The sequence below is a fragment of the Bactrocera latifrons genome, unplaced genomic scaffold (assembly GCF_001853355.1).
Source record: "Bactrocera latifrons isolate USDA-ARS-PBARC rearing strain unplaced genomic scaffold, ASM185335v1 scaffold_1589, whole genome shotgun sequence".
Lineage (NCBI taxonomy): Eukaryota > Metazoa > Arthropoda > Insecta > Diptera > Tephritidae > Bactrocera > Bactrocera latifrons.
The window spans coordinates 5,187-18,641 of NW_017535062.1; the positions used below are offsets into that span (position 1 = coordinate 5,187).

The 13,455-nt window shown below is 35.5% G+C and overlaps 2 protein-coding genes across 2 annotated transcripts; one reads left to right on the plus strand and one right to left on the minus strand.

The window, feature by feature from the left end:
* Nucleotides 1–843: 843 nt before the first annotated feature.
* On the minus strand, nt 844–1,386 carry LOC108966308. Its single transcript, XM_018929148.1, has 2 exons — nt 1,370–1,386; nt 844–1,246 (listed from the first exon to the last, which is right to left on the minus strand). Exons 1-2 carry the CDS (start codon nt 1,384–1,386, stop codon nt 844–846), a joined length of 420 nt encoding a protein of 139 aa, XP_018784693.1.
* A 4,289-nt stretch (nt 1,387–5,675) lies between these two features.
* On the plus strand, nt 5,676–12,250 carry LOC108966310 (sesquipedalian-1). Its single transcript, XM_018929149.1, has 4 exons — nt 5,676–5,974; nt 6,041–6,235; nt 9,980–10,159; nt 11,754–12,250. Exons 1-4 carry the CDS (start codon nt 5,773–5,775, stop codon nt 11,984–11,986), a joined length of 810 nt encoding a protein of 269 aa, XP_018784694.1. The 5' UTR covers nt 5,676–5,772; the 3' UTR covers nt 11,987–12,250.
* Nucleotides 12,251–13,455: the final 1,205 nt, after the last annotated feature.

Genomic DNA, 13,455 nt, shown 5'->3' on the forward strand with positions numbered 1-13,455 from the left:
TTTTTTACCCCTCCGCCAAAGTAATCGGAATCGTGCCCCAGTGTCATTGTTGGATACTTTTGAAGTAGATGCGTTGATGGAAAATGATGGCGAAACATTTTCAACAAGTTTACCTGAAAGTCCGTTGGCCAGTCCGACCTTGGTGCTTCCTTCTACATCAGAGAGTATAGCAAGTCCGTCCGCCCTGTCCATCGCAACAAGTGCTTGCACGCAAAATACCACTACACCAAAAAGAAATTTGAAAAGGCCTCAAAACTCAAACCCATTTGCATTATTATTTGAAATTCAATCGAAAAAGAATTAGAATCACGAAAACTAGAATTCGAAAAGGAAAAAGAGCAAAACAAATTCATGTTACAGAAGCTACAACTGGAGAAGGAGGAAAGGATTGAAATGGAGAAAATAAGATTGGAGCACGAAAGATTGTCAAGTGTTGATACGTCAAACAAGAAAATGCTTGATGATTCGTAAGGTTATGATCCGCAAAAGAAAGCGTACTCTAAATTTTTCGTTTTTCTTCGGAACCACGCTCAAAAGTTTGGTTTAAATGCCAAAATATTTCTTTTTTAATTTTTTAAATGCTCGAATGTGCATATAGAACTTGAATTTATTCCAATAAATAAGCTTTAAATTGTTAATACAAATTCTTTTATTCATTGTTTGCATAACTTAACAATTCATAGATGGTTCGGCGTACCGCTTCCCCTTCATTAGTTCGAACAATAGGTAATGACTCTAAAATATCGTGCTCAGATTCCTCAAGCTCGTATTTATTTACTCTATCTATGCCTTTTTCATCCTTGATTTGAAATCTCAACGTTTTCAAGCTGCCAAACCGTTCCTTCAACGACTGAATATTTTGTTAAAGAAAGTTCGCTGACCCTGTGTTAATTCTCTAGAGTTTTCTCTAAATGGTGTTATAACAGTTCGTGACAATTTATAGGCACTGTCACCTGCGATCCATTCAGCTCCTCCAAAAAGCACATCGGCGTCATTCGACAATTCGCAGTTACTAAAAATAGGTGCATCATGTACGCCACCTGGATAGCGTAACACTAAATGTCTTATTTGAAGCGAATGGCCACAAACGGCTTGAACTTTAACTGAGTATTGGTGCTTTCGCGAAAAGTAAGTTTCTGGGTCGTGAGAAGGTTTTTCCGCCAAAGCAATTTCAGTACCATCGACGTATCCCACGCGGTTTGGCAATTTACCCCAGGTTTCTGACACGAGCTTTTTACGTTCATCGCTATTTGGTCAAAACAGATACTGATCTTTATGCTTTAACAGTGCTTTCAACATTCTGTCAGTCAAATTCTAATATAAAGAAAAAGATAAACATTAATCTAACAAAACAATGACAAACACTAACCTGAATGATACCACCATCACTAACTCCAAACAAGCCAGCAATCTTAGACACAGTAGCGAATTCACCGTTTGAGCCTAAGCGATATAATACGATTGCTAATTGTGTTTTGAGAGGGAATTGTTTGCAAGAACGTATTTGGTTGAACGACGCATCGTCCTTTATTAAATTTAAAATAAAGTCGAAGGTTTTCCAGTTTACGTGTGTAATCTTCTTGAATCTAGTCTCATCAAGTTCCCATAACACGTCGTTTAAGAATTCGTTACACTTATAAACAGTTGACCTTTGCACCATATAGCAGGACGGGAATTATGAGTGACTTATAGAGTTTGGTTTTTGTTTGTCGAGAAAGGACTTTGCTTCTCAATTGCCTACTCAGTCCGAAGTAGCACCTGTTGGCATAACTCTTGCTGCGTTGGATTTCTAGGCTGACATTGTTGGTGGTGTTTACGCTGGTTCCAAGGTAGACGAAATTATCTACAACTTCAAAGCTATGACTGTCAACAGTGACGTGAGTGCCAAGTCGCGAGTGCGACGACTGCTGGTTTGATGACAGGAGATATTTCGTCTTGCCCTCGTTCACTGCCAGGCCCATTTGTGTTGCTTCCTTGTCTGGTCTGGAGAAAGCAGAACTAACGGCGCGGGTGTTGAGGCCGATGATGCGGTCTGAAGCCACACTGATAAGGTCAGTTGTTGACGGTGGGCTCTAATCTTTCACACAATACGGTTGATAGAACCTTATATTCGATATTGAGGAGGCTTATTCCACGGTAGTTAGCGCAGATTGTGGGGTCTCCTTTTATGAGGACTGGGCATAGCACACTTAAGTTCCAATCGTTGGGCATGCTTGCGTCCGACCATATTTTACAAAGAAGCTGATGCATGCTCCTTATCAGTATGTCGCCGCCGTGTTTGAATAGTTCGGCCGGCAATCCATTGGCCCCGCCGCTTTGTTGTTCTTCAGGCAGGTAATTGCTATTCGAACTTCATCCTGGTCGTGCAATGGAACGTCTGCTCCATCGTCGTCGATTGGGGCATCGGGTTCGCCTTCTCCTGGCTCTGGGCATCGGTGACTAGATCATCTGTGGGGGTTCTACAATAGTATGCTCCGGTCTTGAAACCCTCTGTAAGCCGCCGCATTTTTTCGTAGAAKCTTCGAGCATTACCCCTATCGGTCAGCTTATCAAGCTCTTCGTACTCACGCATTTCGGCCTCTTTCTTTTTCTGTCTGCAAATGCGTCTCGCTTCCCTCTTCAACTCTCGGTACCTATCCCATCCCGCACGTGTTGTGGTCGCTCGTAACGTTGTGAGGTAGGCAGCCTGTTTTCTCTCCGCTGCGACACGGTACTCCTCGTCGTACCAGCTATTCTTTTGTACTTTCCGAAAACCAATGGATGCGGTTGCAGCTGTACGTAAGGAGTTTGAAATGCAGGTCCACAGTTCCCTTATACCGAGTTGATGACGAGTGCTCTCAGAGAGCAGGAGTGCAAGCGGAGTAGAAAATCGTGACTGCAGCTTCTCGACGTCGAACCTTCCTTGTGTTTGATGGCGTGCGTTTTTTGCTGCACAGAGGTGGGTGCGAATCTTGGCTACAACAAGAAAGTGGTCCGAGTCCACGTTAGGACCGCGGAGCGCACGCACATCTAAAACACTGTAGAGTCTTCCGTCTATCACAACAAGATCGATCTGGTTGATGGCTTTTCGATACGGAGACAGCCAGGTAGCTTGATGTATCTTCTTATGCTGGAATCTAGTACTACAGATAACCATATTTCGGGCCCCGGCGAAGTCGATCAGCCTCAACCCATTTGGGGATGTTTCCTCGTTGAGGGCCTTCTTTGCCCACCCTGGCGTTAAAGTCGCCAAGCACGATTTTGACATCGTGGCGGGAGCAGCTCTCGCTTCCCAAGCACTCATAAAATTCATCCTTGGTCACATCGTCCTTCTCTTCCGTCGGGGCGTGGGCGCAAATCAGCGATGTGTTGAAGAACCTCGCTTTGATGTGGATTGTGGCTAGACGTTCATTCACCGGGGTGAATGATGGTACTCGGCGACGGAGTCTCTCTCCCACCACGAATCCCACACCAAATTTGCGCTCATTTATATGGCCACTGTAGTAAATGCCACAAGGACCTACTTGTCTCTGTCCTTGTCCCGTAYATCACATTTCTTAGACTGCGGTGATGTCAGCCTTTATTTTTACGAGGACATCAACCAGCTGGGCAGCGGCACCTTCCCAATTAAGGGACCGGACATTCCCGTTGCATGCCCTCAATTCGTAGTCCTTTTTTCGTTTGCCATGGTCGTCATCAAAAGTGGGGTCTCTCATCCGAGGCTGTTGTTGCGTTGTCATTGGGGTGGTTTTTTTACGTGGCGGGTCCCAACCCCAGTACACAATCCTATGCAAGGAATGTTTCGCCTTCTCACTTTAGCTCGCCTTCAAACGGATATTCTTAGGCTACCCAGAGGATACTTGGTCAAGGACCGGAAGTCGTGAGCTGCTTGAGTCATAGTAAAAGAATCATTTCTGGCCACTCCCAATTGAATGGCAATCAGAAAACTCTCCTCACTTGCGTGAATCTTCCAATATTTCCCATACACTTACCAATATTTTCGGTCGAAAATCAACTATACTATATGAGAAATAGACGTGGATGTAGTCCGATTTCGCCCATTTTCGCGCTGTCACATAAAAACATGAGAAGAATGTCACGTAGTAAATTTAATCGAAATTGGTTCGACGGGTCCCACCATCCGAACAGAGGAGCTTCTCCAGAGGAGGAATAATAATAACACAAGGTATTTCTCTATCTTCCATTAAATTTATTCACGTTTTTCACTCTGTATATTTAAATACACTCCCTTAACATTGAAATAAGTTCACATTTCAATTCTATTTTGTAATAATTCACCTAAATTTATTAACTTAAAAATCACTTAGCGAACTCGGCGTTGCAAAGGTTAGATTGCTTACAAGTATGAGGAAAACGAGCCACATCTTAAACACCAAATATGTAGGATTCTTAACGAGTTTTCTTTGTTTGTTTTTTTGAGTAATTTTTTTTCTACATTAATCATAATCAAAAATACTTTCTAACATTTTTTAAGTTATAATTGAGTTGTGAAAACTTTTTCCACATATTGTACATTTTACATTTAGTATGTATATGTATAATATGTGATTTATATTTAATAAACACATATAACTAAAACTCTATGATAATATAGTATTATACAATTTATATAACATCATGTCAGGATGACTGAAGTACTTTAAAAAAATAACCCTGGTCGAGCGAATACCCGGGSTGACTGAAGTACTTTCGCGTAGGACACATTTCTGCGTTGGCGCCCTTCGGTCGCGCTTTAAAAAACTAACTCTGGCCGAGCGAATACCCGGGATGACTGAACTACTTTCGCGTAGTACTCCTTTCTGCGTTAAAAATAAAAAAATATATTGAGTTTTTGTTATAAATCGGTTAAAGTGGTTCTATTTGTTGGTTACCATGCACTCATATTGAAACAAAATTTGAATTTTCCTACTGTACTAATATACTTTACACTTTATTACGTAATTTGATTATATAATATTACTTATTTGCTTAATAAATTTAAAAAAGAAAATATCCATATGCATGAATAGAGGAATTTTTGCGAAAAAGAGGAATTTCAGCGAATTGCCTTATCATCACATGGCAGCGCTCCATTTCGTCGTAATTTTTCGTAAACAAATGAGGTTCAAACGAATGTAAACAGTAATTTTAAAATAAAGATTTTTTTGGTAAAAAACCTGCTAAAAGTGTAAAATGTGGGCTTATTTAAAAGTTTATAGTGTAATTTAAATAATTTGAGGTGGAAAATTTGAATAAAGTGTGTTTAACGTGGTGAAATAGCTTCTTGAAATGTTGGAATTTTGCTAATTTTTTAAATTTCAGATCGAATATCTCGTAAACTAAGCGTTTGCGGTATCTATATTTTTTAATCAGCAGGACTTCCTCTTTCCAACGGTACCTTCAGATCGCGGCGCTAAGGAAATCGGAATTGTGCCGTATCGTGTTTCCATGAGTACAGTAAGAAGCTGTATAAAGTTACGTAGGTTCTCTTTCTTGCGATAAAATTCAAACAACTATAGTTACTTCGTGCAGGTCTTATATTAATTCCGTCAATTGTCGAAGTCATCGAGTAAATGTCTATTTTAATCGATTCAAGACAGGCTTCAATCGATCCTAAAAAGTCGATTATTTCTATTAAAGGATTTATTTTTGGCTAAAGTCGGATTCGACTTTGCTATCCCTAATATATTTACACATTTTATATATACATATTTAATATATGTATGTATATTATATTATTATATTAAGACTATATTATTATATTAAGAACGGAGCTTATGGTGTTTTAATAGGATGAAAATAAACGAGAAAAATTTGTGTGTTTTTGCTACTTCTCCTCCCTTTGATTGCGAAGGTTTTTTGAATAAGCGAGGTGAAATAAATAAGGCTTTCCAAAGGCGATATTTTGTACTGAAGGGAAATTTATTATTTTATTTTGAGAAAAAAGGAGATAAAGAACCATTAGGACTCATAATTGTAGAAGGTTGTACAATAGGTAATCAACAAAAAGTTAAATGAAATTGTTTATTACAATTAACCGTTTAATTTTCTTTGGCTTTAGAATTATCCGAAGAAAGCGATCAGTACTGCTTCGAAATAGCTTTCAATGGGAACCGAACTTATATCTTAAGTGCAGATTCGCAGGAAATTATGGAAAATTGGATGAAAGCGTTGACGTGTGCTGGTTATGAGTACAAAAAATTGGTTGTGGCGGAACTACAGCGACAATTAGAGGAAATTGAATTTTCTCGTAATAGTAAGTTATAATTAACATATGACTTCTATTACACTGGCCTTTGTTTTGGTGCAGCTCTGTGCGCATCAGTAGTCGGTATAGTAGGTAGGACGAACCACATTCCCGCTACTAGATGTCAGCTGACAGCTCTAGTTTACCTACAATTGTCAATTTAATTTCACCGTATACTCTGTTTGCAAGCACTTGCCAGCCACCGCATCGCGCATCACTTATACGCCCTGACATACACTAAGTAATGTAGGCTAGTAATGGACTGTCTTGCATGAGGTCAGCTGTTTCAAATATTGGCTTCTGGCAATTTATGTGAATAAACCAACTCCCAGTAGTTGGTATAGTACGAGGGATGAACCACATTCCCGCTACTAGATATTTTTTTCTTCTTTATTATGAACAAGAGTTGGTATAGTACGAGGGATGAACCACATTCCCGCTAATAGATATTTTTTTCTTCTTTATTATGCTCTTGTTCATAATGATATGGAAAATGTGACTTGTTTTCTCGTATCAAATCAAAAAATACATCCAAAATTTGCACTATGAACACATGGTATTTCTTTAGTTTCACTAAATTTTTTTCACGTTTTTTTACTCTGTATGTTTAAATATACACTCTAAGCATTGAAATAAAATCACATTTCACATTTGTTTTGTAATGTTTCAGTTAAATTTAGTAATTTAAAAATCACTTATCAAATTTATGGCTAAAAAGTTTAGAGTGTTTATATTTACGAGGAAACCCAGCTTTGTCACACCTTAAAAACCAAAAGTGAAGGATTTTCAGCGTTTTCTTTGTTTGTACTTTCGAGTGATTCTTTTTTCCTTATTAACTATAAAAAAACTATAAAGAAGATTTTTCAAGCTAAAATGGAATATTTGAACACTTTTCCATATACATACATACATATATGAATGTTTATTATTGGTTATCATGCACTCATATTGAAACCAAATGTGAGCTTACGTATAAAATGAATAAATTTTGGTTATTATATCTGTCAGCGATTTCTATTTATTTTGATGATACATTGTTTTGTATTTTAAGTGACGATATATATATTATTATATTCAAAATTTCAGTTTTCGTACTGTACTGTATACTTTACACTTTATTACGTAATATTATTTTATAATATTAGTTATACATACAGTGGGGTGCATTAGTGAGTACATAGATGATATTTTTGTACTTAATAATGCATAACAAGAGTAATAATAAAGATAACAACAACAATTATGTTTTTAATTGTTTGGTGCTTGGTAGACTTCAATTTTATTTATATTACAACAACAGAAAATAGCAAAGTCCAATAACAAATTAATAAAAACCAGAACAACCTGCATGTACTCAATTTTGCACCATTTTAAAATATGAATATACTGAGCGAAATCAACATTTTGTCCATAAGCCTTTGTTTTTAATAACGCTTTTCATGCGCTTTGGCATACTTTCCACCAAGTTCTGAATTATTTCATCCGGTATATCCAGCCATTCCTTGGCAACACGCTCCCAAACTCGCTAAGACTTGTAGGTGCCCTTTCGTATGTGCCTAATCGTCGTTTCACAATTGACCATAAATTTTCAATTGGATTGAGATCAAGACTTTGTGGCGGTCACTCCATCACCTATGTCATAGTCTCTTTCACGTGATGTCTTTTGATGGTTTCATTGGGGCGGCGCCAGCAATATTGCTTACCATCAGACTCGAACCGGTTGAATTTTGATTCGTCTTACCAAATAACACGTTTCCAGTCGTCTTCAGTCCAATTCACATGATCTCTTGCAAACTTTAGTCGCGCCTTAGCATTTTTGACAGATAGAGCAGGTTTTTGTTTTTTAACCGCCGAGATATACCCAATTTTGTGGAGGGATGTTCTTGCAGTCCATCGACTGACAGATTTACCTATTTCCAAGGCTGCATTTCCTGGTGTCAAACACTTGTCTTTTTTCATTCGTGCCATCGTTAGGCATGCGTCCGCATCTGTCAAAAGCCTTTTACGCCCTCTGACCTTCACATTTGATTGACAATTTCGCCTTTTCTGCACTCTTATCACTACCGACTGGCTTATTTTCAAATCCACAGCAATTTGCCGAGAAGAACATCCACTTTCAGTCATCGAAACAATTGTGTCCTCAACTTCACGCGATATTTTTTCCATTGTTTTTATATTTTATTTATTTAAATATTTTTTAAAATTTATTTGTTATTAATTCTTTAGTTATCTTAAACTATGTCCACAATATGCAAAACATTATCTTAGATTAGAATTTACTATACATTAAACACTCTATTTGAAAAAAAAAAAACGGTAAATATTTAATGCATTGCTGAAATGATAACGGGTGCAAAATTGAGTACATGCAGGTTGTTTTGGTTTTAATAATTTGTTATTGGACTTTGATATTTTCTGTTGTTGCAATATAAATAAAATTTAAGTCTACTAAGCACCAAACAGATAAAAACAAAATTGTTGTTGTTATCTTTATTATTACTCTTGTTATGCATTGTTAAGTAAAAAAAAACATTATGTAAATAAAGTGTGTTTAATGTGGTGAAATAGCTTATTGAAAGGTCGAATATATGTAACTAAGCGTTTGCGGTACCTGTAACCCCTTTCCAACCTCCAAATCCCGGCGCCAAAGAAGTCGGAATTGTGCCAATATTAGATATGCATTCAAAGTTTGGCCAACGTAAGTGTACGAATTTTTTATTGCCTGCACAAAAATGAGATATTTTAATTTTTGATAAACGTGCGCATCAAGTTTGATTCACTTTTAATTTTTTTTTATTATTGTTGTATGGTTACTGTTTGAATTATAATCAATCTGTTTGATTTATAAGATCAAACTTTTAAATTTAAATAAGATGCTTTATATCATTACCACAGGTGGGGGGAAAATAAAGATTTCATTTAAGCTGAGAACTATTTCATTCTACGAGAAGTGTTTCCTTCTACAAGAACTATTTTAGTCTGTTTTTTATTTAAAATTTTCACGTATTTATATACAATTTTAAGAACTATCTTAACTATCTTAATATGTGTGTATGTGTGCATGTTCAGATGTATGTAGCACATTGTTTATGCTACATGGTATGGGGTTGTTTTTAAGTGAACATGCAGATTTGTATTGAATTGTCTAAATGCATAGTAAATATGTTTGTTTGTTAATTGTTGAGTGCATACGTATTGCATATACATATGTATGTCAGCGCATACGTGCCTGATATAAATGTTGGTTGGTTTATGTATTTGTTTTGTACTGCCTCAGCATTGGCAAAGATAAGCCTGTTCCCGTTCCCACGACAGTCGGGTCTACGAAAACCGGAACGGACCCGGATTTTTATCCGGCCAAGGACTGTCAACTCGGCAGAATTCTGCCGTTACAACAACAACAACAACATAAGCCTGTTCAATATATTTGAACATATTGCCGAGGGAATAAATAATTATTCAATATTAGTGGACTGTTTTTAAAATAGTGAGAATTACACAGTTTCATATCTTGTCTAATATGTTGAATATTCTTAACTATAATAAAACTAAATATTATATGTCCTTGGTATCAACGAACATGTTCATTATTGAACAGTTACTCTTGGTTGCAGTTTAAGAGCTGAAATAGTTTAAGCAAAGTCCAAACATCTCTCTATAAAATTTTTTTTATCACTTTATGGCTTTTATATAGATATTTTGTAAAAAAATTATAAGAGGAGAGAAAATAAATAACTTCAAAATTAATTGCAGAAATTAATACCGAGACCACTTCCGCAACAAATGTACCAAGACCACCACCACGAAGGTACAACCCATTCAATCGACCAGCACCTCCCCTGCCAGGATTTAGCAGTAATAATAATGTCTCCTCAGAACCATTTATTAATGGACAAATGGTTTCCCCAAAACAGTGTGCACAGACTTCATCAGGTAAATATATGTAAATACTAAAATGGATTATCATGAGCAACAGCTTAGCTAGTAATTGTTTTTTTTACATTATGTATTACTTAAATGATTCATTTAAAGGTTTGACAGCCTTTCAACGTTAGTAAAATGTGTAAATAATTTTTTTGGAACTTTGTAAAGTTGTAAAGTTTTTCATCGGTTTTTCGAATTTTTATTTGTTGTCATTCGGATTTAATATTGAAATAATAACAAATGTCTTTAAGATTGAATTTTTTTAAGTTAAAACCCAGTACTTTCCTTTACATACTTATTCGGTTATTTACGTATGTCTGTTTATCGAGATGATGTTCGGTTTACAGTTTGCAGTATGCGAAAGAGTAAGCTTAGCAATCCACTTGGCATAAAATCAGAGTAACTGAATAGCGTGCGTCCAGATTCCATTATATGAGATTATGTCAATAGCCCAAAAACCGTACTTTTAAAATTCTATGAAAATTTTAAAATCAAATGTTTTGTTTGCTTTTATTATTCAAAAATATATTTTCCAACATTCCAGGCAATAAAAATTAATTTGATTCTTAACTGCTAGTAGCTGCTAGCTACGAGGAAAAACAAAGCAAGCCAATTGAGAAGTTACCCTCATTAAGAGCGATATAAAGAAACAGGAAAGAAAATTAGCAGAAAGTAACTAGAAAATAGAAAAATATGGTTTTCAACTCCAAAAATCAGAAAAATTAAATTCAGTTTTTGCCGAAAAGCTGTATAATTAATAAAGTAGACATTAGTTTTTACAAATTTGATGTTCTGCACATTCGCAAAAAGACTTCGTGATCATTCAAATCATTACCAAGTTCCTAACACCATGTAAGCCTAAGTTTTATTGAAAACTAAATTGCTTTTGAATAACGTGTTTTTGCAGATTCATAAGTTATTTTGTTTTAAGTTAGGAATCATTTTGTTTTTTACTAAATGAGATGTGTGGACATTTCCAGATGAGACAAGTTTCTCTTTTTTTTTCATATTCCATTTCTATTAATATTTTTCCTAAATAAACGCAGTAATGTTCAACTAATAATTATATAATGTCCTCCGCATATTCTTGACAGCGGATCCATTGTTAGTTAACAAATAAAGTAGCTTGTCCACGGCAAGGCTCCATAATGGAGGAGCATCCTCTGGGCGGCTGTTTATAGTGTAGAGACGAATGCATGGTTGCAATTTTCAGCGCATTTTACCTTATTTCATAATCAACGTTCTTTTCCATGAAAAGAAAGTTAGTTAGACTAATTGGCCTAAAGAATTTCGCCAGTAAATAATCCTTTCTTTCTACCTTCCACCAATTGCTGGAAAGATACCGTGTGCCCCCGGAGAATTGAATTTTCCGAACGAAGCCATAGCTCATTGGATTGAGTCCTCAGAAAACGAAATATTACACTCTCTGTCTATAATACGATTGGTAGCTAATGAAAGTAACAGTAGTCACTAATTTTAAGGTTTGACGCTCTTATTTCAGTAGTGGGAAGTATTAACTTGCTTACATATTCTTCAGTATATTTTATAAGTTTTATTACATAGTTTTTAACAAATTACAAAATGAGTTTTATTTGTTTTACAGAATCAATTATTGGGAACAGCCCAATACATTCACAAAGGAATAACAAGAATGACTTTAATAATACAGTAACCTCAGCAGTATTTGAATCATGTTTCCCAATAGCGAATGTTTTGCGAAATAAGAATTATACATTTGACCAATTACATGAACATTTGCGTCAAGTAGTAATGAAAGACGTGCTCATATACAGAACGGAACAATTACTCAAGTCGCAGCCACTTATTCAATTGTGATTTTTTCTAATATTCAACATATTATGTTTAAGAAAAGTGATGTGCCTTAAAATTAAGACACATATTTGCTACAGATTTAGTGTATCTAATATAATCTAATATTTATTTTAATTTTCGTAATTGCCGAAAACTAACTATATATTCGCTAATTTTTTGAGGTAGTATTACTATAAAAATAATTGCAATTATGTATGTAGATCCAAAAATAATTTGACATTTATTAAAAATCAACTACTAACTTGCTGTGTGGTAGACAAAATGCAACTATTGCTCGTTTTTTTTCAAGACGATAATTTAATAGGCATATTAAAAAGATATTCATTTGCAAAATAATAATTCATTGAAAATAAACTACACCAAAAACAGAACTGTTAATTTTTCAATTACCGCGACTATCGGTCAAACGTTACTGGAATTTACAAGGATTTTATCTGACCACCTGCTATCATTGGATGGATTTTACAATACTGCTCAATATCTCCACTTGGGGAATGATACAATATAACATTACGACAACTGTCATTTTGTGACTTAATTTTTATGCTCTGAACAGGGTATATTAAGTTTGTCAGGAAGTTTGTAACACCCAGAAGGATGCGTTGGAGACCCTATAAATTGTATATATAAATAATCAATATGTTGAGCTGCGTCGATTTAGCCATGTCCGTCTGTCCGTTAGTTTTTCTGTATATATACGAACTAGTATTTTTAAGATATCGTTTTGAAATTTTGCAAAAGTCATTTTCTCTTCAAGAAGCTGCTCATTTGTCGAAAATGCCGATATCGGACCACTATAACATATAGCTGCCCTACAAACTGAACGATCGGAATCAAAATCCTGTATATAAAACTTTCACATTTGACGATATATATTCACGAAATTTTGTATGAGAAATAATGTAATATCGGAAGAAATTGCACATATAGGCTCACTATATTATATAGCTGCCATACAAACTGAATGATCGGAATCAAATGCTGGTATGGAAAAATTTTCCATTTGACAAGATATATTCACGAAATTTGGTATAGATTATTATGTAATCTCCGAAAATATTGTTCAGATCGGATTACTATGGCATAGAGCTTCCATGCAAACTGAACACATAGTTACTAAACTAAAGGTGAAGAAACCTTCGTTTTACTCAGATGGTAACAGAAAGTTTTCAAAATGAGGCGAGTCTCAAGGTGTCGTGAGCTTGAATCGCACAGCTGGCGCGTCGAGTCGATTCTATTGTTGATCTTTAAACGTGTTTTTCTTGAAATAGTATTTTTTGAACAGATTTTTTTTTGGAATTTTCAGCAAAGACTTGGCTATCTAATTACCTATAAATTATCATTGTTAATAGATTTTTGACAACATTATGACACAATTACTAATAAAAAGCAGGCGAAAAAAAACAAAAAATAATAATTAAAAGTTGCTCTACTTGTTTATTTATCAATGAATTGTTTCAGTCGAAGGTCAT